Raw genomic sequence first — 24,056 nt, 5'->3', positions numbered from 1 at the left:
TTGCATACTTACACAGCACACACACTCAATGGTTCCCTCTCCCCCAGGCCCTGACGACAGCACCAACCTTCTGTGTACATGTGAGAACAACAAGGGGACATGTAGGAACGGCACCTGTAGAGGTGCCTACTGCTTCTACACCAAGGTGCATGGCAGAGAGGAGAGGGGCTGCTTCCATAAGGACCACTACAAGGAACAGTGTTCCACCAACTTCCTGGGACTGTATGTCCTCTGCTGCTCCAACAACCTCTGTAATGTCAACAGCTCTGCTCCACCAGACCCAGGTCAGAACACTGGAGATACATGTTCTTTAGTCTAGAACCACCTCTCTGTAATGTCAACAGCTCTGCTCCACCAGACCCAGGTAGGAACACTGGAGATACATGTTCTTTAGTCTAGAACCCCCTCTCTGTAATGTCAACAGCTCTGCTCCACCAGACCCAGGTCAGAACACTGGAGATACATGTTCTTTAGTCTAGAACCCCCTCTCTGTAATGTCAACAGCTCTGCTCCACCAGACCCAGGTCAGAACACTGGAGATACATGTTCTTTAGTCTAGAACCCCCTCTCTGTAATGTCAACAGCTCTGCTCCACCAGACCCAGGTCAGAACACTGGAGATACATGTTCTTTAGTCTAGAACCCCCTCTCTGTAATGTCAACAGCTCTGCTCCACCAGACCCAGGTCAGAACACTGGAGATACATGTTCTTTAGTCTAGAACCCCCTCTCTGTAATGTCAACAGCTCCGCTCCACCAGACCCAGGTCAGAACACTGGAGATACATGTTCTTTAGTCTAGAACCCCCTCTCTGTAATGTCAACAGCTCCGCTCCACCAGACCCAGGTCAGAACACTGGAGATACATGTTCTTTAGTCTAGAACCCCCTCTCTGTAATGTCAACAGCTCCGCTCCACCAGACCCAGGTCAGAACACTGGAGATACATGTCTGGGAGTCTGACTAACAGGGCAGTGTCATACAGAACTCTGATGCCCCCTGGTGGCTGTTGGTGGGCTTTTATATCAAAATCATCTTGTCTTTCTGTTATTCCCTCTCACCTGTATGACCCTGTGTGCGTCGACTGTCCAGCAGCTGAGCCTACGAGGGAGGGGAACGGTGTGATTCTTCTGGTGGCTGTCCCCCTGCTGCTGCTGCTGATCCTCACTGTGGGTGTGTGTGGCCTGGTGTCATGGCTCTGCTCCAGATCACAGCACCACAGGCTTGGCTACAACAAGGACCATGACGTCACCATGCTCAAGGTGCCCAGTGGGGCAGATCCCACCTATGGGGTAAGAATGGAATTTTATGAAATTGAATTGAATTGTATTGATACACAAGAGGACATTTAGATGTCACAGAATCAGTACCAAGATCACAGCCCCTTTAGCAATAATATTGGTACTTAAAGTATATTATGAAATTGCTACATGACAACAAGTGGCAGGGGACTGTGATCCTTGATGTGTGTGACTCTCTCTGTGTCTGCAGGATGTCTTTGATGAGTTCTGTACCTCAGGCAGTGGGACTGGTCTGCCATACCTGGTACAGAGGACCATGGCACGACAGATCTCTCTGGTCGAGTGCATCGGTAAAATACTCTTCTTCATTCTCACTCTCTCCTTTATGTCTCTCGGTGCCTTACTCAAACTCACTTGTTTATGTACCAATACGTTATGGAGTTCATGTACCAATATGTTATGGAGTTCATGTACCAATATGTTATGGAGTTCATGTACCAGTATGTTATGGAGTTCATGTACCAATATGTTATGGAATTTATGTACCAGTATGTTATGGAGTTCATGTACCAATATGTTATGGAATTTATGTACCAGTATGTTATGGAGTTCATGTACCAATATGTTATGGAATTTATGTACCAGTATGTTATGGAGTTCATGTACCAATATGTTATGGAGTTTATGTACCAGTATGTTATGGAGTTTATGTACCTATATGTTATGGAGTGTATGTACCAGTATGTTATGGAGTTTATGTACCAGTATGTTATGGAGTTCATGTACCAATATGTTATGGAGTTTATGTACCAGTATGTTATGGAGTTTATGTACCTATATGTTATGGAGTGTATGTACCAGTATGTTATGGAGTTTATGTACCTATATGTTATGGAGTGTATGTACCCTTGGGTTCATTTCCAGTCTTTTTAGTTTGATGACATCGTTATACCAACCCACTCCATCTCTGCTGTGTGCCTGTTCCTCTGTCCCTCTCTCTACCCAGGTAAGGGCAGGTATGGAGAGGTGTGGAGAGGCACCTGGATGGGAGAGAGTGTTGCCGTGAAGATCTTCTCCTCCAGGGATGAGCAGTCTTGGTTCAGGGAGACAGAGATTTACAACACTGTACAGCTCAGACATGACAACATCCTGGGTGAGTCAGTGTAATCCTGTTAGTTCACTTTTAGAACAATTCCTACATTTCTACCAATTCCCCTGGAATCAAAATAGTGTTTGTTTCCTTTCAATGACTTCTGGTACACTTGATTTAGCTTGCCTGGCCTGGTCTGGCCTGGCCTGGTCTGGCCTGGTCTGGCCTGACGATCACAATACCTTCTGTCTTCTCTCCCCCCCAGGCTTCATAGCATCTGACATGACGTCTCAGAACTCCACTACTCAGCTGTGGCTGATCACCCACTTCCACCAGCTGGGTAGTCTCTACGACTTCCTCCAGTACAGCAGCCTGGACCCAGAGGGCTGCCTAAGGATGTGCCTGTCTGTAGCCTGTGGTCTGGTCCACCTTCACACAGAGATACTCAGCTGCCAGGGAAAACCCGCCATCGCCCACCGAGACCTGAAGAGCCGAAACATCCTGGTCAAGATGAACGGACAGTGCTGCATCGCTGACCTGGGTGAGAGGAGGATGAGGTGGGAGGAAAGGAGAGGGCTGAAGGAGAGAGGGATTGAGGAGAGAGGGCTAGAGGAGAGAGGGCTAGAGGAGAGAGGGCTGAAGGAGAGAGGGATAGAGGAGAGAGGGCTAGAGGAGAGAGGGCTGAAGGAGAGAGGGCTAGAGGAGAGAGGGATAGAGGAGAGAGGGATAGAGGAGAGAGGGCTGAAGGATAGAGGGCTGAAGGGGAGAGGGATAGAGGAGAGAGGGCTGAAGAAGAGAGGGATAGAGGGATAGAGGAGAGAGGGCTGAAAGAGAGAGAGGAGAGAGGGCTGAAGGAGAGAGGGCTAGAGGAGAGAGGGCTGAAGGAGAGAGGGCTGAAGGAGAGAGGGCTGAATGAGAGAGGGATAGAGGAGAGAGGGCTGAAGGAGAGGGATAGAGGAGAGAGGGCTGAAGGAGAGAGGGCTGAAGGAGAGAGGGCTAGAGGAGAGAGGGATAGAGGAGAGAGGGCTGAAGGAGAGAGGGATATAGGAGAGAGGGCTGAAGGAGAGAGGGCTGAAAGAGAGAGAGATAGGGGAGAGAGGGCTGAAGGAGAGAGGGCTGAAGGAGAGAGGGCTAGAGGAGAGAGGGCTGAAGGAGAGAGGGATAGAGGAGAGAGGGCTGAAGGAGAGAGGGCTAGAGGAGAGAGGAGAGAGGGCTGAAGGATAGAGGGCTGAAGGGGAGAGGGCTAGAGGAGAGAGGGCTGAAGGAGAGAGGGATAGAGGAGAGAGGGCTGAAGGAGAGGGATAGAGGAGAGAGGGCTGAAGGAGAGAGGGCTAGAGGAGATAGGGCAAGAGGAGAGAGGGATAGAGGAGAGAGGGCTGAAGGAGAGAGGGCTAGAATAGAGAGGGCTGATGGAGTGAGGGCTGAAGGAGAGAGGGCTGATGGAGAAGGGCTAGAGGAGAGAAGGCTAGAGGAGAGAGGGCTGAAGGAGAGAGGGCTAGAGGAGAGAGGGCTGAAGGAGAGAAGGCTAGAGGAGAGAGGGCTGAAGGATAGATGATAGAGGGCTGAATGGGAGAGGGCTAGAGGAGAGAGGGCTTAAGGAGAGAGGGCTGCAGGATGGAGGGCTAGAGGAGAGAGGGCTGAAGGAGAGAGGGCTAGAGGAGAGAGGGCTAGAGGAGAGAGGGCTGGAGGAGAGAGGGCTGAAGGAGAGAGGGCTAGAGGAGAGAGGGCTGAAGGAGAGAGGGCTAGAGGAGAGAGGGCTGAAGGAAAGAGGGCTGAAGAAGATAGGGCTAGATGAGAGAGGGCTAGAAGAGAGGACTGAAGGAGAGAGGGCTAGAATAGAGAGGGCTGAATGAGAGAGGGATAGAGGAGAGAGGGCTAGAATAGAGAGGGCTGATAGAGAGAGGGCTAGAGAGAGAGGGCTGAATGAGAGAGGGCTAGAATAGAGAGGGTTGAAGGAGAGAGGACTAGAATAGAGAGGGCTGATGGAGAGAGGGCTGAAGGATAGAGGGCTGAAGGAGATAGGGCTAGAGGAGAGAGGGCTAGAATAGAGAGGGCTGATCAAGAGAGGGCTGAAGGATAGAGGGCTGAAGGAGATAGGGCTAGAGGAGAGAGGGCTAGAATAGAGAGGGCTAGAGGAGAAAGGGCTAGAGGAGAGAGGGCTGATGGAGAGAGGGCTGAAGGAGAGAGGGCTGATGGAGATAGGGCTAGAGGAGAGAGGGCTGGAATAGAGAGGGCTAGAGGAGAGAGGGCTAGAATAGAGAGGGCTAGAGAAGAGAGGGATAGAATAGAGAGGCTAGAGGAGAGAGGGCTAGAATAGAGAGGGCTAGAGGAGAGAGGGCTAGAATAGAGAGGGCTAGAATAGAGAGGGCTAGATAAGAGAGGGATAGAGGAGAGAGGGCTAGAATAGAGAGGGCTAGAGAAGAGAGGGATAGAGGAGAGAGGGCTAGATGAGAGAGGGCTAGAGGAGAGAGGGCTGAAGGAAAACTCAAATCTGTTATTATTGTGCAAATTCAGGTTTGACCTCCCTGTTTCACTCTGTTTCAAAATGTTTTCTCCCCAGTGAACATGGCCCTGTTGTGTCCCCAGGTCTGGCTGTGATGCATTCCCAGACCAGTGACTATCTGGATGTGGGGAACAACCCCAGAGTGGGAACCAAACGTTACATGGCCCCGGAGGTCCTGGACGAGAGCATCCGCATGGACATCTTTGAGTCGTACAAGCAGACAGACATCTGGGCCCTGGGCCTAGTCCTCTGGGAGATTTCCACAAGGACCATAGTAAACGGTAACACACATACAGGAACACACAGGAACACACATGCAACTATGAGGTCAACAAAAATGCTCTGTTGTCTTTAATTGAAACATGAACTGTGGCCCAGTTTGTAAGAGTGTAGTGCTGGTAACGTTAAGGTCATGTGTTCAATTCCCGCAGGGATCACATAAACGTGTGCTGTACTCTCTGTCTTAAAGCTTCTGTCTGAATGCATATGAAGCCATTCTAACCAAAGGGACTAGAGGTGTGTTTCTCATGTCTGATCATTTTAATACACTTACCCACATACTGGACCACAACATCCAGTCAAGCATAGTACTGAGAGTCCAATTTCAATTGTCTAAATACTCATGCACCAGAACTATTGGACCTCTAGAACATGTAGCCTCCATCCCAAATGGCACCCTATTCCCTATGTAGTGCACTGCTTTTGACCCCCTTGGGTCTTGGCCAAAAGTAGTGCACTATATAAGGAAGAGGATGCCATTTGGGATGTAGTCGAGCAGTGTAGGATGTTCTATCTGGCAGTCTGTGTCTGTCTCTATCCTCTCCCATGATTAGCCCTCTAGTAATTATAAACACTCTTATCTGGTGTCAGCACTCTCCCACCTCACATAGGCCAGATGCTCTCTCTCTCTCTGTCTCTCTCTCTCTCTCTCTCTCTCTCTCTCTGTCTCTCTCTCTCTGTCTCTCTCTCTCTCTCTCTCTCTCTCTCTCTCTCTGTCTCTCTCGCTCTCTCTCTCTCTCTGTCTCTCTGTCTCTCTTTCTCTCTCTGTCTCTCTTTCACACACATGCATACACTCACACACACAAATACACACACACACACACACATGCATACACACAAACACACGCGCACACACATACATACACGCATACACACATTTGGTCACACGCACACATACGAACACAGTTGCACACATACACACACAACCAGGCCTCCCATAACTCAATCACAATACACTCTCTCTCCAGGCATTCTGTATCTCAGCTCTTTTTAGTCCAACATATAGCTCAACTCTCCTACTCTCCACTATCTGAAGTTCAGAGTACTGTTTCAGTCCTGTGTGAAGTTAAATATGAATAATGTATGTGTATGAAACCAACATATACAGTTGAAGCCAGATGTTTCCATACACTAAGGTTGGAGTCATTAAAACTCGTTTTTCAACCACCCCACAAATGTCTTGTTAACAAACTATAGTTTTGGCAAGTCGGTTAGGACATCTACTTTGTGCATGACACAAGTAATTTTTCCAACAATTGTTTACAGACAGATTATTTCACGTATAATTCACTGTATCACAATTCCAGTGGGTCAGAAGTTTACATACACTAAGTTGACTGTGCATCTAAACAGCTTTGAAAATTCCAGAAAATTATGTCATGGCTTTAGAAGCTTCTAATTGACATAATTCGAGTCAATTGGAGATGTACCTGTGGATGTATTTCATAGCCTACCTTCAAACTCGGTGCCTCTTTGCTTGACATCATGAGAAAATCAAAAGATATCAGCCAAGACTTCAGATTTTTTTTTGTATATGTCCACAAGTCTGGTTCATCCTTGGGAGCAATTTCCAAATGCCTGAAGGTACCACGTTCATCTGTACAAACAATAGTACGCAAGTATAAACACCATGGGACCACGCAGCCGTCGTACCGCTCAGGAAGGAGACGCGTTCTGTCTCCTACAGATGAACGTACTTTGGTGCGAAAAGTGCAAATCAATCCCAGAACAACAGCAAAGGACCTTCTGAAGATGCTGAAGGAAACAGGTACAAAAGCCTCTATATCCACAGTAAAACGAGTCCTATATCGACATAACCTGAAAGGCCGCTCAGCAAGGAAGAAGCCACTGCTCCAAAACCACCATAAAAAAAGCCAGTCTACGGTTTGCAACTGCACATGGGGACAAAGATCGTACTTTTTAGAGAAATGTCCTCTGGTCTGATGAAACAAAAATAGAACTGTTTGGCCATAATGACCATCGTTATGTTTGGAGGAAAAAGGGGGAGGCTTGCAAGCCGAAAAACACCATCCCAACCGTAAAGCACGGGGCTGGCAGCCTCATGTTGTGGGGGTGCTTAAATGCAGGAGGGACTGGTGCACTTCACAAAATAGATGGCATCATGAGGGAGGAAAATTATGTGGATATATTGAAGCAACATCTCAAGACATCAGTCAGGAAGTTAAAGCTTGGTCGCAAATGTGTCTTCCAAATGGTCAATGACCCCAAGCATACTACCAAGGTTGTGGCAAAATGGCTTAAGTACAACAAAGTCAAGGTATTGGAGTGGCCATCACAAAGCCCTCTATCTCATTTCTGTTTTGTCTGTCTTGGAATCTTGATTGTTATTCCAATGTCACTGAGTGTCATGGTGTCTGTAATATCATGGTGTCTGTAGTGTCATGGTGTCTGTAGTGTCATGGTGTCTTGATGTCTGTAGTGCCATGGTGTCATGGTGTCTGTTGTGTCATGGTGTCTGTAGTGCCATGTTGTCATGGTGTCTGTTGTGTCATGGTGTCTGTGGTGTCTGTAGTGCCATGGTGTCATGATGTCTGTAGTGCCATGGTGTCTGTAGTGTCATGGTGTCTGTAGTGTCATTGTGTCTGTTGTGTCATGGTGTCTGTAGTGTCATGGTGTCTGTAGTGTCATGGTGTCATGGTGTCTGTAGTGCCATGGTGTCTGTAGTGCCATGGTGTCTGTAGTGTCATGGTGTCTGTTGTGTCATGGTGTCTGTAGTGCCATGGTGTCTGTAGTGCCATGGTGTCTGTAGTGTCATGGTGTCTGTTAGGTCATGGTGTCTGTTGTGTCATGGTGTCTGTAGTGTCATGGTGTTAAGATGTCTGTATTGCCGTGGTGCCTGTAGTGTCATGGTGTCTGTTGTGCCATGGTGTCTGTAGTGCCATGGTGTCTGTAGTGTCATGGTGTCTGTTAGGTCATGGTGTCTGTAGTGCCATGGTGTCTGTAGTGTCATGGTGTCTGTAGTGTCATGGTGTCTGTAGTGCCATGGTGTCTGTAGTGTCATGGTGTCTGTTAGGTCATGGTGTCTGTTGTGTCATGGTGTCTGTAGTGTCATGGTGTCTGTAGTGTCATGGTGTCTGTTAGGTCATGGTGTCTGTAGTGTCATGGTGTCTGTTGTGTCATGGTGTCTGTAGTGTCATGGTGTCTGTTAGGTCATGGTGTCTGTAGTGTCATGGTGTCTGTAGTGTCATGGTGTCTGTTAGGTCATGGTGTCTGTTGTGTCATGGTGTTAAGATGTCTGTATTGTCGTGGTGCCTGTAGTGTCATGGTGCCTGTAGTATCATGGTGCCTGTAGTGTCATGGTGTCTCCAGTGTCATGGTGTCTCCAGTGTCATGATGTCTCCAGTGTCATGGTGTCTCCAGTGTCATGGTGTCAGTGGTGTCATGGTGTCTGTTGTGTCATGGTGTCTGTAGTATCATGGTGCCTGTAGTATCATGGTGCCTGTAGTGTCATGGTGTCTCCAGTGTCATGGTGTCTCCAGTGTCATGATGTCTCCAGTGTCATGGTGTCTCCAGTGTCATGGTGTCAGTGGTGTCATGGTGTCTGTTGTGTCATGGTGTCTGTAGTATCATGGTGCCTGTAGTGTCATGGTGTCTGTAGGTGTCTCCAGTGTCATGGTGTCTCCAGTGTCATGGTGTCTCCAGTGTCATGGTGTCAGTGGTGTCATGGTGTCTGTTGTGTCATGGTGTCTGTAGTATCATGGTGCCTGTAGTGTCATGGTGTCTCCAGTGTCATGGTGTCTCCAGTGTCATGATGTCTCCAGTGTCATGGTGTCTCCAGTGTCATGGTGTCAGTGGTGTCATGGTGTCTGTTGTGTCATGGTGTCGGTGGTGTCATGGTGTCTGTAGTGGTATGTTGTCTGTAGTGTCAAGATGTCTGTAGTGTCATGGTGTCTCCAGTGTCCAGTGTCATGGTGTCTCCAGTGTCATGATGTCTCCAGTGTCATGGTGTCTCCAGTGTCATGGTGTCAGTGGTGTCATGGTGTCTGTTGTGTCATGGTGTCTGTAGTATCATGGTGCCTGTAGTGTCATGGTGTCTCCAGTGTCATGGTGTCTCCAGTGTCATGATGTCTCCAGTGTCATGGTGTCTCCAGTGTCATGGTGTCAGTGGTGTCATGGTGTCTGTTGTGTCATGGTGTCTGTAGTATCATGGTGCCTGTAGTGTCATGGTGTCTCCAGTGTCATGGTGTCTCCAGTGTCATGATGTCTCCAGTGTCATGGTGTATCCAGTGTCATGGTGTCAGTGGTGTCATGGTGTCTGTTGTGTCATGGTGTCGGTGGTGTCATGGTGTCTGTAGTGGTATGTTGTCTGTAGTGTCAAGATGTCTGTAGTCTCATGGTGTTTGGAGTGTCATGGTGTCTGTAGTGTCATGGTGTCTGTAGTGTCATGGTGTCTGTAGTGCCATGGTGTCTGTAGTGTCATGGTGTCTGTTAGGTCATGGTGTCTGTTGTGTCATGGTGTCTGTAGTGCCATGGTGTCTGTAGTGTCATGGTGTCTGTTAGGTCATGGTGTCTGTAGTGCCATGGTGTCTGTAGTGTCATGGTGTCTGTTAGGTCATGGTGTCTGTTGTGTCATGGTGTCTGTAGTATCATGGTGTTAAGATGTCTGTATTGTCGTGGTGCCTGTAGTGTCATGGTGCCTGTAGTATCATGGTGCCTGTAGTGTCATGGTGTCTCCAGTGTCATGGTGTCTCCAGTGTCATGATGTCTCCAGTGTCATGGTGTCTCCAGTGTCATGGTGTCTGTAGTGTCATGGTGTCTGTAGTGTCATGGTGTCTGTTAGGTCATGGTGTCTGTAGTGCCATGGTGTCTGTAGTGTCATGGTGTCTGTAGTGTCATGGTGTCTGTAGTGTCATGGTGTCTGTAGTGTCATGGTGTCTGGTGTAGTCATGGTGTCATGGTGTCTGTTGTGTCATGGTGTCTGTAGTGTCATGGTGTCTGTAGTGTCATGGTGTCTGTTAGGTCATGGTGTCTGTAGTGTCATGGTGTCTGTTGTGTCATGGTGTCATGGTGTCTGTAGTGTCATGGTGTCTGTTAGGTGCCTCATGGTGTCTGTGTCATGTGTCATGGTGTCTGTAGTGTCATGGTGTCTGTTAGTGTCATGGTGTCTGTTGTGTCATGGTGTTAAGATGTCTGTATTGTCGTGGTGCCTGTAGTGTCATGGTGCCTGTAGTATCATGGTGCCTGTAGTGTCATGGTGTCTCCAGTGTCATGGTGTCTCCAGTGTCATGATGTCTCCAGTGTCATGGTGTCTCCAGTGTCATGGTGTCAGTGGTGTCATGGTGTCTGTTGTGTCATGGTGTCTGTGTCTGTAGTGTCATGGTGTCCATGTGTCTGTATCATGGTGCCTGTAGTGTCATGGTGTCTCCAGTGTCATGGTGTCTCCAGTGTCATGATGTCTCCAGTGTCATGGTGTCTCCAGTGTCATGGTGTCAGTGGTGTCATGGTGTCTGTTGTGTCATGGTGTCTGTAGTATCATGGTGCCTGTAGTATCATGGTGCCTGTAGTGTCATGGTGTCTCCAGTGTCATGGTGTCTCCAGTGTCATGGTGTCAGTGGTGTCATGGTGTCTGTTGTGTCATGGTGTCTGTAGTATCATGGTGCCTGTAGTGTCATGGTGTCTCCAGTGTCATGGTGTCTCCAGTGTCATGATGTCTCCAGTGTCATGGTGTCTCCAGTGTCATGGTGTCAGTGGTGTCATGGTGTCTGTTGTGTCATGGTGTCGGTGGTGTCATGGTGTCTGTAGTGGTATGTTGTCTGTAGTGTCAAGATGTCTGTAGTCTCATGGTGTCTCCAGTGTCATGGTGTCTCCAGTGTCATGATGTCTCCAGTGTCATGGTGTCTCCAGTGTCATGGTGTCAGTGGTGTCATGGTGTCTGTTGTGTCATGGTGTCTGTAGTATCATGGTGCCTGTAGTGTCATGGTGTCTCCAGTGTCATGGTGTCTCCAGTGTCATGATGTCTCCAGTGTCATGGTGTCTCCAGTGTCATGGTGTCAGTGGTGTCATGGTGTCTGTTGTGTCATGGTGTCTGTAGTATCATGGTGCCTGTAGTGTCATGGTGTCTCCAGTGTCATGGTGTCTCCAGTGTCATGATGTCTCCAGTGTCATGGTGTCTCCAGTGTCATGGTGTCAGTGGTGTCATGGTGTCTGTTGTGTCATGGTGTCGGTGGTGTCATGGTGTCTGTAGTGGTATGTTGTCTGTAGTGTCAAGATGTCTGTAGTCTCATGGTGTTTGGAGTGTCATGGTGTCTGTAGTGTCATGGTGTCTGTAGTGTCATGGTGTCTGTAGTGCCATGGTGTCTGTAGTGTCATGGTGTCTGTTAGGTCATGGTGTCTGTTGTGTCATGGTGTCTGTTGTGTCATGGTGTCTGTAGTGTCATGGTGTCTGTTAGTCATGTGTCTGGTGTCTGTGTCTGTAGTGTCATGGTGTCATGGTGTCTGTAGTGTCATGGTGTCTGTTAGGTCATGGTGTCTGTTGTGTCATGGTGTCTGTAGTATCATGGTGTTAAGATGTCTGTATTGTCGTGGTGCCTGTAGTGTCATGGTGCCTGTAGTATCATGGTGCCTGTAGTGTCATGGTGTCTCCAGTGTCATGGTGTCTCCAGTGTCATGATGTCTCCAGTGTCATGGTGTCTCCAGTGTCATGGTGTCAGTGGTGTCATGGTGTCTGTAGTGTCATGGTGTCTGTTGTGTCATGGTGTCTGTTGTGTCATGGTGTCTGTAGTATCATGGTGTTAAGATGTCTGTATTGTCGTGGTGCCTGTAGTGTCATGGTGCCTGTAGTATCATGGTGCCTGTAGTGTCATGGTGTCTCCAGTGTCATGGTGTCTCCAGTGTCATGATGTCTCCAGTGTCATGGTGTCTCCAGTGTCATGGTGTCAGTGGTGTCATGGTGTCTGTTGTGTCATGGTGTCTGTAGTATCATGGTGCCTGTAGTATCATGGTGCCTGTAGTGTCATGGTGTCTCCAGTGTCATGGTGTCTCCAGTGTCATGATGTCTCCAGTGTCATGGTGTCTCCAGTGTCATGGTGTCAGTGGTGTCATGGTGTCTGTTGTGTCATGGTGTCGGTGGTGTCATGGTGTCTGTAGTGTCATGGTGTCTGTAGTGCCATGGTGTCTCCAGTGTCATGATGTCTCCAGTGTCATGTTGTCTCCAGTGTCATGGTGTCAGTGGTGTCATGGTGTCTGTTGTGTCATGGTGTCTGTGGTGTCATGGTGTCTGTAGTGGTATGTTGTCTGTAGTGTCAAGATGTCTGTAGTCTCATGGTGTTTGGAGTGTCATGGTGTCTGTAGTGTCATGGTGTCTGTAGTGTCATGGTGTCTGTAGTGCCATGGTGTCTGTAGTGTCATGGTGTCTGTTAGGTCATGGTGTCTGTTGTGTCATGGTGTCTGTAGTATCATGGTGTTAAGATGTCTGTATTGTCGTGGTGCCTGTAGTGTCATGGTGTCTGTTGTCATGTGTCTGTTGTGTCATGGTGTCATGTGTGTCATGTGTCTGTGTCATGGTGTCTGTGTAGTGGTCATGGTGTCTGTAGTGTCATGATGTCTGTAGTCTCATGGTGTTTGGAGTGTCATGGTGTCTGTAGTGTCATGGTGTCTGTTGTGTCATTGTGTCTGTAGTGTCATGATGACTGTAGTGTCATGGTGTCTGTAGTGTCATGGTGTCTGGAGTGTCATGGTGTCTGTAGTGTCATGGTGTCTGTAGTGTCATGGTGTCTGTAGTGTCATGGTGTCTGTATTGTCATGGTATCGTGGTGTCTGTTGTATGTAGTGTCATGGTGTCTGTAGTGCCATGGTGTCTGTAGTGTCATGGTGTCTGTATTGTCATGGTGTCTGTATTGTCATGGTATCGTGGTGTCTGTTGTATGTAGTGTCATGGTGTCTGTAGTGTCATGGTGTCTGTAGTGTCATGGTGTCTGTATTGTCATGGTATCGTGGTGTCTGTTGTATGTAGTGTCATGGTGTCTGTAGTGTCATGGTGTCTGTAGTGTCATGGTGTCTGTAGTGTCATGGTGTCTGTAGTGTCATGGTGTCTGTAGTGTCATGGTGTCTGTAGTGTCATGGTGTCTGTAGTGTCAGTGTGTCATGATGTCTGTAGTGTCATGGTGTCTGTAGTGTCATGGTGTCTGTAGTGTCATGGTGTCTGTATTGTCATGGTGTCTGTTGTAGTGTCATGGTGTCTGTAGTGTCATGGTGTCTGTAGTGTCATGGTGTCCAGTGTGTCAGTGGTGTGTCATGGTGTCTGTTGTGTCATGGTGTCTGTAGTGTCATGGTGTCTGTAGTGTCATGGTGTCTGTGTTTGTAGTGTCATGGTCATGGTGTCTGTGGTGTCATGGTGTCTGTAGTGTCATGGTGTCTGTAGTGTCATGGTGTCTGTAGTGTCTGTATGTGTCATGGTGTCTGTATTGTCATGGTGTTGTGTGTCATGTTGTCTGTAGTGTCATGGTGTCTGTAGTGTCATGTAGTGTCATGGTGTCTCCAGTGGTGTTCCAGTGTCATGATGTCTCCAGTGTCATGGTGTCTCCAGTGTCATGGTGTCAGTGGTGTCATGGTGTCTGTTGTGTCATGGTGTCTGTAGTATCATGGTGCCTGTAGTGTCATGGTGTCTCCAGTGTCATGGTGTCTCCAGTGTCATGATGTCTCCAGTGTCATGGTGTCTCCAGTGTCATGGTGTCATGGTGTCTGTTGTGTCATGGTGTCGGTGGTGTCATGGTGTCTGTAGTGGTATGTTGTCTGTAGTGTCAAGATGTCTGTAGTCTCATGGTGTCTCCAGTGTCATGGTGTCTCCAGTGTCATGATGTCTCCAGTGTCATGGTGTCTCCAGTGTCATGGTGTCAGTGGTGTCATGGTGTCTGTTGTGTCATGGTGTCTGTAGTATCATGGTGCCTGTAGTGTCATGGTGTCTCCAGTGTCATGGTGTCTCCAGTGTCATGGTGTCAGTGGTGTCATGGTGTCTGTTGTGTCATGGTGTCTGTAGTATCATGGTGCCTGTAGTGTCATGGTGTCTCCAGTGTCATGGTGTCTCCAGTGTCATGATGTCATCCAGTGTCATGGTGTCTCCAGTGTCATGGTGTCAGTGGTGTCATGGTGTGTGTCATGGTGTCTGTGTCATGGTGTCGGTGGTGTCATGGTGTCTGTAGTGGTATGTTGTCTGTAGTGTCAAGATGTCTGTAGTCTCATGGTGTCTGTAGTGTCATGGTGTCTGTCATGGTGTCTGTCATGTGTCTCCAGTGCCATGGTGTCTGTAGTGTCATGGTGTCTGTTAGGTCATGGTGTCTGTTGTGTCATGGTGTCTGTTGTGTCATGGTGTCTGTAGTATCATGGTGTTAAGATGTCTGTATTGTCGTGGTGCCTGTAGTGTCATGGTGCCTGTAGTATCATGGTGCCTGTAGTGTCATGGTGTCTCCAGTGTCATGGTGTCTCCAGTGTCATGATGTCTCCAGTGTCATGGTGTCTCCAGTGTCATGGTGTCAGTGGTGTCATGGTGTCTGTTGTGTCATGGTGTCTGTAGTATCATGGTGCCTGTAGTATCATGGTGCCTGTAGTGTCATGGTGTCTCCAGTGTCATGGTGTCTCCAGTGTCATGATGTCTCCAGTGTCATGGTGTCTCCAGTGTCATGGTGTCAGTGGTGTCATGGTGTCTGTTGTGTCATGGTGTCTGTAGTATCATGGTGCCTGTAGTGTCATGGTGTCTCCAGTGTCATGGTGTCTCCAGTGTCATGATGTCTCCAGTGTCATGGTGTCTCCAGTGTCATGGTGTCAGTGGTGTCATGGTGTCTGTTGTGTCATGGTGTCGGTGGTGTCATGGTGTCTGTAGTGGTATGTTGTCTGTAGTGTCAAGATGTCTGTAGTCTCATGGTGTTTGGAGTGTCATGGTGTCTGTAGTGTCATGGTGTCTGTAGTGTCATGGTGTCTGTAGTGCCATGGTGTCTGTAGTGTCATGGTGTCTGTTAGGTCATGGTGTCTGTTGTGTCATGGTGTCTGTAGTGTCATGGTGTCTGTTAGGTCATGGTGTCTGTAGTGTCATGGTGTCTGTTAGGTCATGGTGTCTGTTGTGTCATGGTGTCTGTTAGGTCATGGTGTCTGTAGTGTCATGGTGTCTGTTAGGTCATGGTGTCTGTTGTGTCATGGTGTCTGTAGTATCATGTGCCTGTAGTGTCAGGTGTCTGTAGTGTCATGGTGTCTGTAGTGTCATGGTGTCTGTATGTGTCATGGTGTCTGTAGTGTCATGGTGTCTGTAGTGTCTGTGGTGTCTGTAGTGTCATGGTGTCTGTAGTGTCATGGTGTCTGTAGTGTCATGGTGTCTCCTCCAGTGTCATGGTGTCTCCAGTGTCATGGTGTCTGTGTGTCATGTGTCTGTCATGATGTCTGTAGTGTCATGGTGTCTGTAGTGTCATGGTGTCTGTAGTGTCATGATGTCTGTAGTGTCATGGTGTCTGTAGTGTCATGGTGTCTGTAGTGTCATGGTGTCTGTATTGTCATGGTGTCTGTATTGTCATGGTATCGTGGTGTCTGTTGTATGTAGTGTCATGGTGTCTGTAGTGTCATGGTGTCTGTAGTGTCATGGTGTCTGTATTGTCATGGTGTCTGTAGTGTCATGGTGTCTGTAGTGTCATGGTGTCTGTAGTGTCATGGTGTCTGTAGTGTCATGGTGTCTGTAGTGTCATGGTGTCTGTAGTGTCATGGTGTCTGTATTGTCATGGTGTCTGTAGTGTCATGGTGTCTGTATTGTCATGGTGTCTGTAGTGTCATGGTGTCTGTATTGTCATGGTGTCTGTAGTGTCATGGTGTCTGTATTGTCATGGTGTCTGTTGTATGTAGTGTCATGGTGTCTGTAGTGTCATGGTGTCTGTATTGTCATGGTATCGTGGTGTCTGTTGTATGTAGTGTCATGGTGTCTGTAGTGTCATGGTGTCTGTAGTGTCATGGTGTCTGTATTGTCATGGTATCGTGGTGTCTGTTGTATGTAGTGTCATGGTGTCTGTAGTGTCATGGTGTCTGTATTGTCATGGTGTCTGTATTGTCATGGTATTGTGGTGTCTGTTGTATGTAGTGTCATGGTGTCTGTAGTGCCATGGTGTCTCCAGTGTCATGATGTCTCCAGTGTCATGTTGTCTCCAGTGTCATGGTGTCAGTGGTGTCATGGTGTCTGTTGTGTCATGGTGTCTGTAGTATCATGGTGCCTGTAGTGTCATGGTGTCTCCAGTGTCATGGTGTCTCCAGTGTCATGATGTCTCCAGTGTCATGGTGTCTCCAGTGTCATGGTGTCATGGTGTCTGTTGTGTCATGGTGTCGGTGGTGTCATGGTGTCTGTAGTGGTATGTTGTCTGTAGTGTCAAGATGTCTGTAGTCTCATGGTGTCTCCAGTGTCATGGTGTCTCCAGTGTCATGATGTCTGTAGTGTCCATGTGTCTGTTGTGTCATGGTGTCTGTAGTGTCATGTCATGGGTGTCTGTGGTGTCATGGTGTCTGTTGTGTCATGGTGTCTGTAGTGTCATGGTGCCTGTAGTGTCATGGTGTCTGTAGTGTCATGGTGTCTCCAGTGTCATGGTGTCATGGTGTGTCATGGTGTCATGTGTCTGTAGTGTCATGGTGTCTGTAGTGTCATGGTGTCTGTAGTGTCATGGTGTCTGTAGTGTCATGGTGTCTGTAGTGTCATGGTGTCTGTAGTGTCATGATGTCTGTAGTGTCAAGGTGTCATGATGTCTGTAGTGTCAAGGTGTCATGATGTCTGTAGTGTCATGATGTCTGTAGTGTCATGGTGTCTGTAGTGTCATGATGTCTGTAGTGTCATGATGTCTGTAGTGTCATGGTGTCTGTAGTGTCATGGTGTCTGTAGTGTCATGGTGTCTGTAGTGTCATGGTGTCTGTAGTGTCATGGTGTCTGTAGTGTCATGGTGTCTGTAGTGTCATGGTGTCTGTAGTGTCATGGTGTCTGTAGTGTCATGGTATCATGGTGTCTGTTGTATGTGTCATGGTGTCTCCAGTGTCATGGTGTCTCCAGTGTCATGGTGTCTGTAGTGTCATGGTGTCTGTGTCATGGTGTCAGTGGTGTCATGGTGTCTGGTGTCTGTGTCATGGTGTCTGTGGTGTCATGGTGTCTGTAGTGTCATGTGTCTGTAGTGTCATGATGTCTGTAGTGTCATGGTGTCTGTAGTGTCATGGTGTCTGTAGTGTCATGGTGTCTGTAGTGTCATGGTGTCTGTAGTGTCATGGTGTCTGTAGTGTCATGGTGTCTGTGTCAGTGTCATGATGTCTGTAGTGTCATGGTGTCTGTCTGTGTCATGGTGTCTGTAGTGTCATGGTGTCTGTGTCTGTTGTCATGGTGTCTGTCCTGTAGTGTCATGGTGTCTGTAGTGTCATGGTGTCTGTAGTGTCATGGTGTCTGTAGTGTCATGGTGTCTGTGTCATGGTGTCTGTGGTGTCATGGTGTCTGTAGTGTCATGGTGTCATGTGTCTGTGTCATGGTGTCTGTGTCTGTGTGTCATGGTGTCTGTAGTGTCATGGTGTCTGTAGTGTCATGGTGTCTGTAGTGTCATGGTGTCTGTAGTGTCATGGTGTCTGTTGTGTCATGATGTGTCTGTAGTGTCATGGTGTCTGTAGTGTCATGGTGTCTGTAGTGTCATGGTGTCTGTAGTGTCATGGTGTCTGTCTGTAGTGTCATGGTGTCTGTAGTGTCATGGTGTCTGTAGTGTCATGTCTGTGTGTCATGGTGATGTGGTGTCTGTAGTGTCATGATGTCTCCAGTGTCAGTGTCATGGTGTCTGTGTCAGTGTCATGGTGTCTGTGGTGTCATGGTGTCTGTTGTGTCATGGTGTCTGTAGTGTCATGGTGTCTGTAGTGTCATGTGTGTAGTGTCATGTGTCTCCAGTGTCATGGTGTCTGTAGTGTCATGGTGTCTGTAGTGTCATGTGTGTCTGTAGTGTCATGGTGTCTGTGTCATGGTGTCTGTGTCTGTAGTGTCATGGTGTCTGTAGTGTCATGGTGTCTGTAGTGTCATGTCATGTTGTGTCTCATGTTTGTGTCATGGTGTCTGTAGTGTCATGTGTCTGTAGTGTCATGGTGTCTGTAGTGTCATGGTGTTGTATCATGATGTCTGTAGTGTCATGGTGTCTGTAGTGTCATGGTGTCTGTAGTGTCATGATGTTTGTAGTGTCATGATGTCTGTGGTGTCTGTCATGGTGTCTGTAGTGTCATGGTGTCATGTGTCTGTGTCTTGTTGTGTCATGATGTCTGTAGTGTCATGGTGTCTGTAGTGTCATGGTGTCTGTAGTGTCATGTCTGTGTGTCATGGTGTCTGTAGTGTCATGTCTGGTAGTGTCTGTGTCTGTGTCATGGTGTCTGTTGTGTCATGTGTGTCTGTACTGTGTCTGTAGTGTCATGGTGTCTGTAGTGTCTGTAGTGTCATGTGTCAGTGTCATGGTGTCTGTCATGGTGTCTGTTGTGTCATGGTGTCTGTAGTGTCATGGTGTCTGTAGTGTCATGTAGTGTCATGTATCATGATGTCTGTAGTGTCATGGTGTCTGTCAGTGTCTGTAGTGTCATGGTGTCTGTAGTGTCTGTAGTGTCTGTAGTGTCATGGTGTCTGTTGTATCATGGTGTCTGTAGTGTCATGGTGTCTGTAGTGTCATGGTGTCTGTAGTGTCATGATGTCTGTAGTGTCAAGGTGTTTGTTGTGTCTGTAGTGTGTCTGTAGTGTCATGGTGTCTGTAGTGTCATGATGTTTGTTGTATCGTGATGTCTGTAGTGTCATGGTGTCTGTAGTGTCATGGTGTCTGTAGTGTCATGGTGTCTGTAGTGTCATGGTGTCTGTAGTGTCATTATGTTTGTTGTATCGTGATGTCTGTAGTGTCATGGTGTCTGTAGTGTCATGGTGTCTGTAGTGTCATGATGTTTGTTGTATCGTGATGTCTGTAGTGTCATGGTGTCTGTAGTGTCATGGTGTCTGTAGTGTCATGGTGTCATGGTGTCTGTAGTGTCATGTCTGTCAGTGTCATGTGTCTGTAGTGTCATGATGTGTCTGTGTCTGTAGTGCCACAGTGTCTGTAGTGTCATGGTGTCTGTAGTGTCACAGTGTCTGTAGTGTCATGGTGTCTGTAGTGTCTGTAGTGTCATGATGTCTGTAGTGTCACAGTGTCTGTAGTGTCATGGTGTCTGTAGTGTCATGATGTTTGTTGTATCGTGATGTCTGTAGTGTCATGGTGTCTGTAGTGTCATGGTGTTTGTCAGTGTCTGTGGTGTCATGGTGTCTGTAGTGTCACAGTGTCTGTAGTGTCATGGTGTCTGTAGTGTCATGATGTTTGTTGTATCGTGATGTCTGTAGTGTCATGGTGTCTGTAGTGTCATGATGTTTGTTGTATCGTGATGTCTGTAGTGTCATGGTGTCTGTAGTGTCATGGTGTCTGTAGTGTCATGGTGTCTGTAGTGTCATGGTGTCTGTAGTGCCACAGTGTCTGTAGTGTCATGGTGTCTGTAGTGCCACAGTGTCTGTAGTGTCATGGTGTCTGTAGTGCCACAGTGTCTGTAGTGTCATGGTGTCTGTAGTGTCATGGTGTCTGTAGTGTCATGGTGTCTGTAGTGTCACAGTGTCTGTAGTGTCATGGTGTCTGTAGTGTCATGATGTTTGTTGTATCGTGATGTCTGTAGTGTCATGGTTCCTGTAGTGCCACAGTGTCTGTAGTGTCATGGTGTCTGTAGTGCCACAGTGTCTGTAGTGTCATGGTGTCTGTAGTGCCACAGTGTCTGTAGTGTCATGGGGTCTGTAGTGCCACAGTGTCTGTAGTGTCTGTAGTGTCTGTAGTGTCATGATGTTTGTTGTATCGTGATGTCTGTAGTGTCATGGTTCCTGTAGTGCCACAGTGTCTGTAGTGTCATGGTGTCTGTAGTGTCTGTAGTGTCATGGTTCCTGTAGTGCCACAGTGTCTGTAGTGTCACAGTGTCTGTAGTTTTCCCACCAAATCCTTGCCACCTCAGTCATCATTAAGATGGAATGTTGGCTGACTCCTTTGGAATGAAGACGTAGATATACTGGTACTGACTGTATATGTAACATGTTCCTCAGGGGTGATTGTGTTTGTTGTTTCAGGGATAGTGGACGAGTACCGTCCGCCCTTCTTTGACATGGTGCCCTCTGACCCCAGCTTTGAGGAGATGAAGAAGGTGGTGTGTTTGGACAAGCAAAGACCCAGTATGCACAACAGGCTGCACTCTCACCCGGTGAGACACACAGATGCACATACTCTGAGTGTACAAAACATTAGGAACACCTGATATCTCCATGACAGTCTGACCAGGTGAAAGCTATGATCCCTTATTGATGTCACTTGATAAATCAACTTTAATCAAATCAAAATCAAATGTTATTGGTCACATATACATGGTTAGCAGATGTTATTGCAAGTGTAGCGAAATGCTGACAGTGTAGCAAAATGCTTACATGCGTATATGAACGGGAGGAGACAGATTAAAGAAGGATTTTTAAGCCTTGAGACAATTGAGACATGGATTTTGTATGTGTGCCATTCAAGACAAAAGATTTAAGTGCCTTTGAACGGGGTATGGTAGTAGGTGCCAGGCGCACCGGTTTGAGTATGTCAAGAGCTGCAATTCTGCTGGGTTTTTACCCTCAACAGTTTCTTGTGTTTATCAAGAATGGTTCTCCACCCAAAAGACATCCAGCCAAGTTGATACAACTGTGGGAAGTACTGGAGTCAACATGGGCCAGCATCCCTGTGGAACGCTTTCCACACCTTGTAGAGTCCATGCCCTGACCAATTGAGACTGTTCTGAGGGCAAAAGGGAGTGCAAGTCAATATTTGGAAGGTGTTTCTAATGTTTTGTACAGTCAGTGTGTAGACACGCGTACACACCATCAATAGTGACTTTCTACTGTACGTACAGTGATAGAACAGTGAGATTTTATGGTGGGTCTCTCTCTTTCTATGTGTACAGATCCTGTCTTCCATTACCAAGATAATGAAGGAGTGTTGGTTCCAGAGCGCTCCAGCCCGCCTAACAGCTCTCCGTGTCAGGAAGACCCTCTCCAAGCTGGACCAGGACCATGGCTACCTCACAGAGAAACTCAAAATAGATCTGCAGGCCTCAACTCCAGACTACAAGCAGGACGTCTAGACCTTAACATAAGACTACAACCAGCACACCAACATTAGGGCTGATAGTCTCTATACAAGACTATCTATATCCTTTGCTACTATGTAAGACTCTCAGTGGCCCATATTTCTGGTGCCTCTTCCTAAAAGGCCCTCACCAACCTTCCGTATACTGCCTGGATCATTTCATCAGGAATACGATGGAAGAATTGTATGTATTTGCTTCGGCATATAAATTTGGCGAGATCTGGAAAGGGACAAGCATAAGCATCGACAAATAAGGACTTGGATTTTTGAAGAGTTCACTGAAAGGACTTCCATAGGAACATAGACATTGTTTTCTCCAAGCGGCCCACAGGATTGAGAGATCATCAGGGTTTGGTCCTTGTTATAGCCTTATCCTGTGATACTTTGGGGATGGACATGCCACCTTTGGATCAGTGAGGCCTTGTGATGTATGATCAGAATGATCATTACAAACGGCCATTAATGTCTTGCTAATGCCTTATTTGTTTTGATGCACTATACAGAATCTATACATATTCATTGATTTTGTATATCCTGGAAGCCTTTAGAGCTGACCATAAACAGTACCCCGATAATGTGTTACTCATGATCGTAGTATAAGCCCAGAGCTAATGAATTAGTTGTATCTAGCAATAGAATAATGTATCTTTCACCAGCGTTGGATTTACTGTAAAAGCTGCTCAAAGTTAAAGTACCTATGTATATTATGATATTTATGTATTTCTATTTCTATTTTATCTGAAATTATATATGCAATACTTTCAGTGTAGAAATACTATCATTATCATCACTACCATTCAACATTAAGGGAATTAAAAAACATTACATCGATTACAGGGTATTTAATTTATCCATAGACACATGTTTATTAACCTACTAAAAATGGTTGAAATGTGTTTGTATGCTGCTCACCTCACTCTGAAATGACATTTGAATTAGGCTACTAAAAGATGAGTTGTTATGCTGGTCGGGAAAAAGGGCCTAATTGTCCACCAGAGGGCACCAGACACGATATAGATCATCTTTGACTCAAATGAATGATCCCTTTGGTTCAGTGGAGTAGTCTTCAGCTATGTTTTTCAGCATTGGCCTACAATCCAAAACAATCAAAAATATTGTCAAAATCTGCCTCTTTTTTGCATATTCACTTTGTCTTTGATTTTAATTTGTTCTATTCAGATGTTATTTTTTAAGTGCCAGTTGGCACTGTGAATGCCAGGTTTTATATCCGTCTCTACAAGGACCTATCAGCAGATATTTCAGATCTGTCAATCACATTTCAGAAGGAGAATACACCCAGACTATTTCACCCAGACTTATCGTATATTTACTGTTATGTGAATGGGACAAACTCCTGCTCCTCCTCAAACATAAACAAATACTCTTACTGTATATATATATATATATATATATATATATATATATATATATATATGTGTGAGTGCCTGCATACATGTGTGTGTGACCGTGTTTGTATCTCTTTGTGTTACAATGAGAGAGGCATTTCTCTCCCAGATATTTTCTGTTTTGACCTAGTTAGAAAATGCCAAAGTGTGGAGTTAGTGAAGTGTGAAAGAAGCAGGTCTAATTTGGCCAGCACATGTTTCTATTATGTCTGGAGGCTCTCCTTTTATTTCCACAAAGAGAAGACAAGTAAAGGTTTTCAAAGTTAATCTGTGTCTATTCAACATGAGCTTAGAACACTGTGTGAGTGTGGACGGAAATGGATTCCAGTCTATCTGTCCATTCATCTACAATATCGATTCTTCAGGCTGTGTGGGTGTGGGTGTGGGTGTGTGTGTGGGTGTGTGTGTGGGTGTGGGTGTGTGTGGGTGTGGGTGTTACTCTATCTGTCTGGCTGGTGTTGACCAAACTCCAGAGAGATAATACGCTCCATGCCGCAGTCTGTCAGTCTGGCCATGCAGTCAGATTAAGAGCTGGTTATTTTTAACACCGTAGAAGGGGGTTGTTCAAGTATCAAAGGCCAAGCGCCACTCTCCTTTTGAGAGAGAGAGTGAGCTGAGCCCCTCTCATGTCTTCCACCCTGTCCAATTCCAAATGGCTTGGCTGGCTTTGATGGAAGGAGGATTTGACCAGCAGACGTGTGTGTGTGTGCGCACGCTAGAAGAAATGAGCAGATTAATGAAGAAATTAGCAGATTAATTGGGACAGCTTGATAACGGCTAGATATACAACTGCTGTCTGTAGAGACCAAGCAGACACTATTAGACTTCAGGGCAGAACAGAGAGCACTAGCAAAGTGCCAGGTGATAACAGCAGCAAGAGAGAGAGCTATACCATTCTGCCAAATGCATCCCTGATGAGCCTGACCATGTTTATTTAATTTAATTAACTAGGCAAGTCAGTTAAGAACACATTTTTATTTACAATGACGTCCTACCCCGGGCCAAACCCTAACAACTCTGGGCCAATTGTGCGCCGCCCTATGGGACTCCCAATCATGGCCGGTTGTGATACAGCCTGGAATCAATCCAGGGTCTGTAGTGACAGCCTCTAGCACTGAGATGCAGTGCCTCAGACCACTGCACCACTTGGGAGCCCATTAAAGTGTAAACTATCTCAATTTGACTAAATTATCTTTCACTAAATCTTCTAATATGTACTTGCCCAAAATGTGTTTTTTTTCCACAGTGGCTTTTTCATCATGATGGCAAATAACCTAAAATACTACTAAAAGATACAGTAAGTGACCTGATACATTATGTGACAAATATTCCAGTCAGGTAATATATCTTAATCCTATACCACGAATTGTTAAATCGTGTAGAAATG

At 46.7% G+C, this 24,056-nt stretch overlaps 1 protein-coding gene across 6 annotated transcripts in view; it reads left to right on the top strand.

Moving 5' to 3' along the window:
* The window catches only part of LOC115124376 (serine/threonine-protein kinase receptor R3-like), a 35,934-nt gene extending 12,998 nt beyond the window's left edge, over nucleotides 1–22,936 (top strand). For 3 of the 6 annotated variants that reach the window (XM_065020861.1, XM_065020863.1, XM_065020860.1), the window contains 8 exons: nucleotides 48–284; nucleotides 1,089–1,288; nucleotides 1,488–1,587; nucleotides 2,244–2,390; nucleotides 2,593–2,868; nucleotides 4,914–5,111; nucleotides 20,213–20,343; nucleotides 21,079–22,936. In XM_065020861.1, the coding sequence (XP_064876933.1) occupies nucleotides 48–284; nucleotides 1,089–1,288; nucleotides 1,488–1,587; nucleotides 2,244–2,390; nucleotides 2,593–2,868; nucleotides 4,914–5,111; nucleotides 20,213–20,343; nucleotides 21,079–21,258 (1,469 nt within the window). In that variant the 3' untranslated portion in view covers nucleotides 21,259–22,936. Of the gene's footprint in view, nucleotides 1–47; nucleotides 285–608; nucleotides 685–1,088; nucleotides 1,289–1,487; nucleotides 1,588–2,243; nucleotides 2,391–2,592; nucleotides 2,869–4,913; nucleotides 5,112–20,212; nucleotides 20,344–21,078 lie in introns of those variants that run through there. The other 3 variants (XM_065020862.1, XM_065020865.1, XM_065020864.1) reach the window with 3 other exon arrangements.
* Nucleotides 22,937–24,056: the final 1,120 nt, after the last annotated feature.

The sequence above is a fragment of the Oncorhynchus nerka genome, linkage group LG7 (assembly GCF_034236695.1).
Source record: "Oncorhynchus nerka isolate Pitt River linkage group LG7, Oner_Uvic_2.0, whole genome shotgun sequence".
In the NCBI taxonomy this organism is placed as follows: Eukaryota; Metazoa; Chordata; class Actinopteri; order Salmoniformes; family Salmonidae; genus Oncorhynchus; species Oncorhynchus nerka.
Note: the sequence above shows the minus strand (reverse complement) of the source record. Positions and strands in the feature narration are given on the sequence as shown.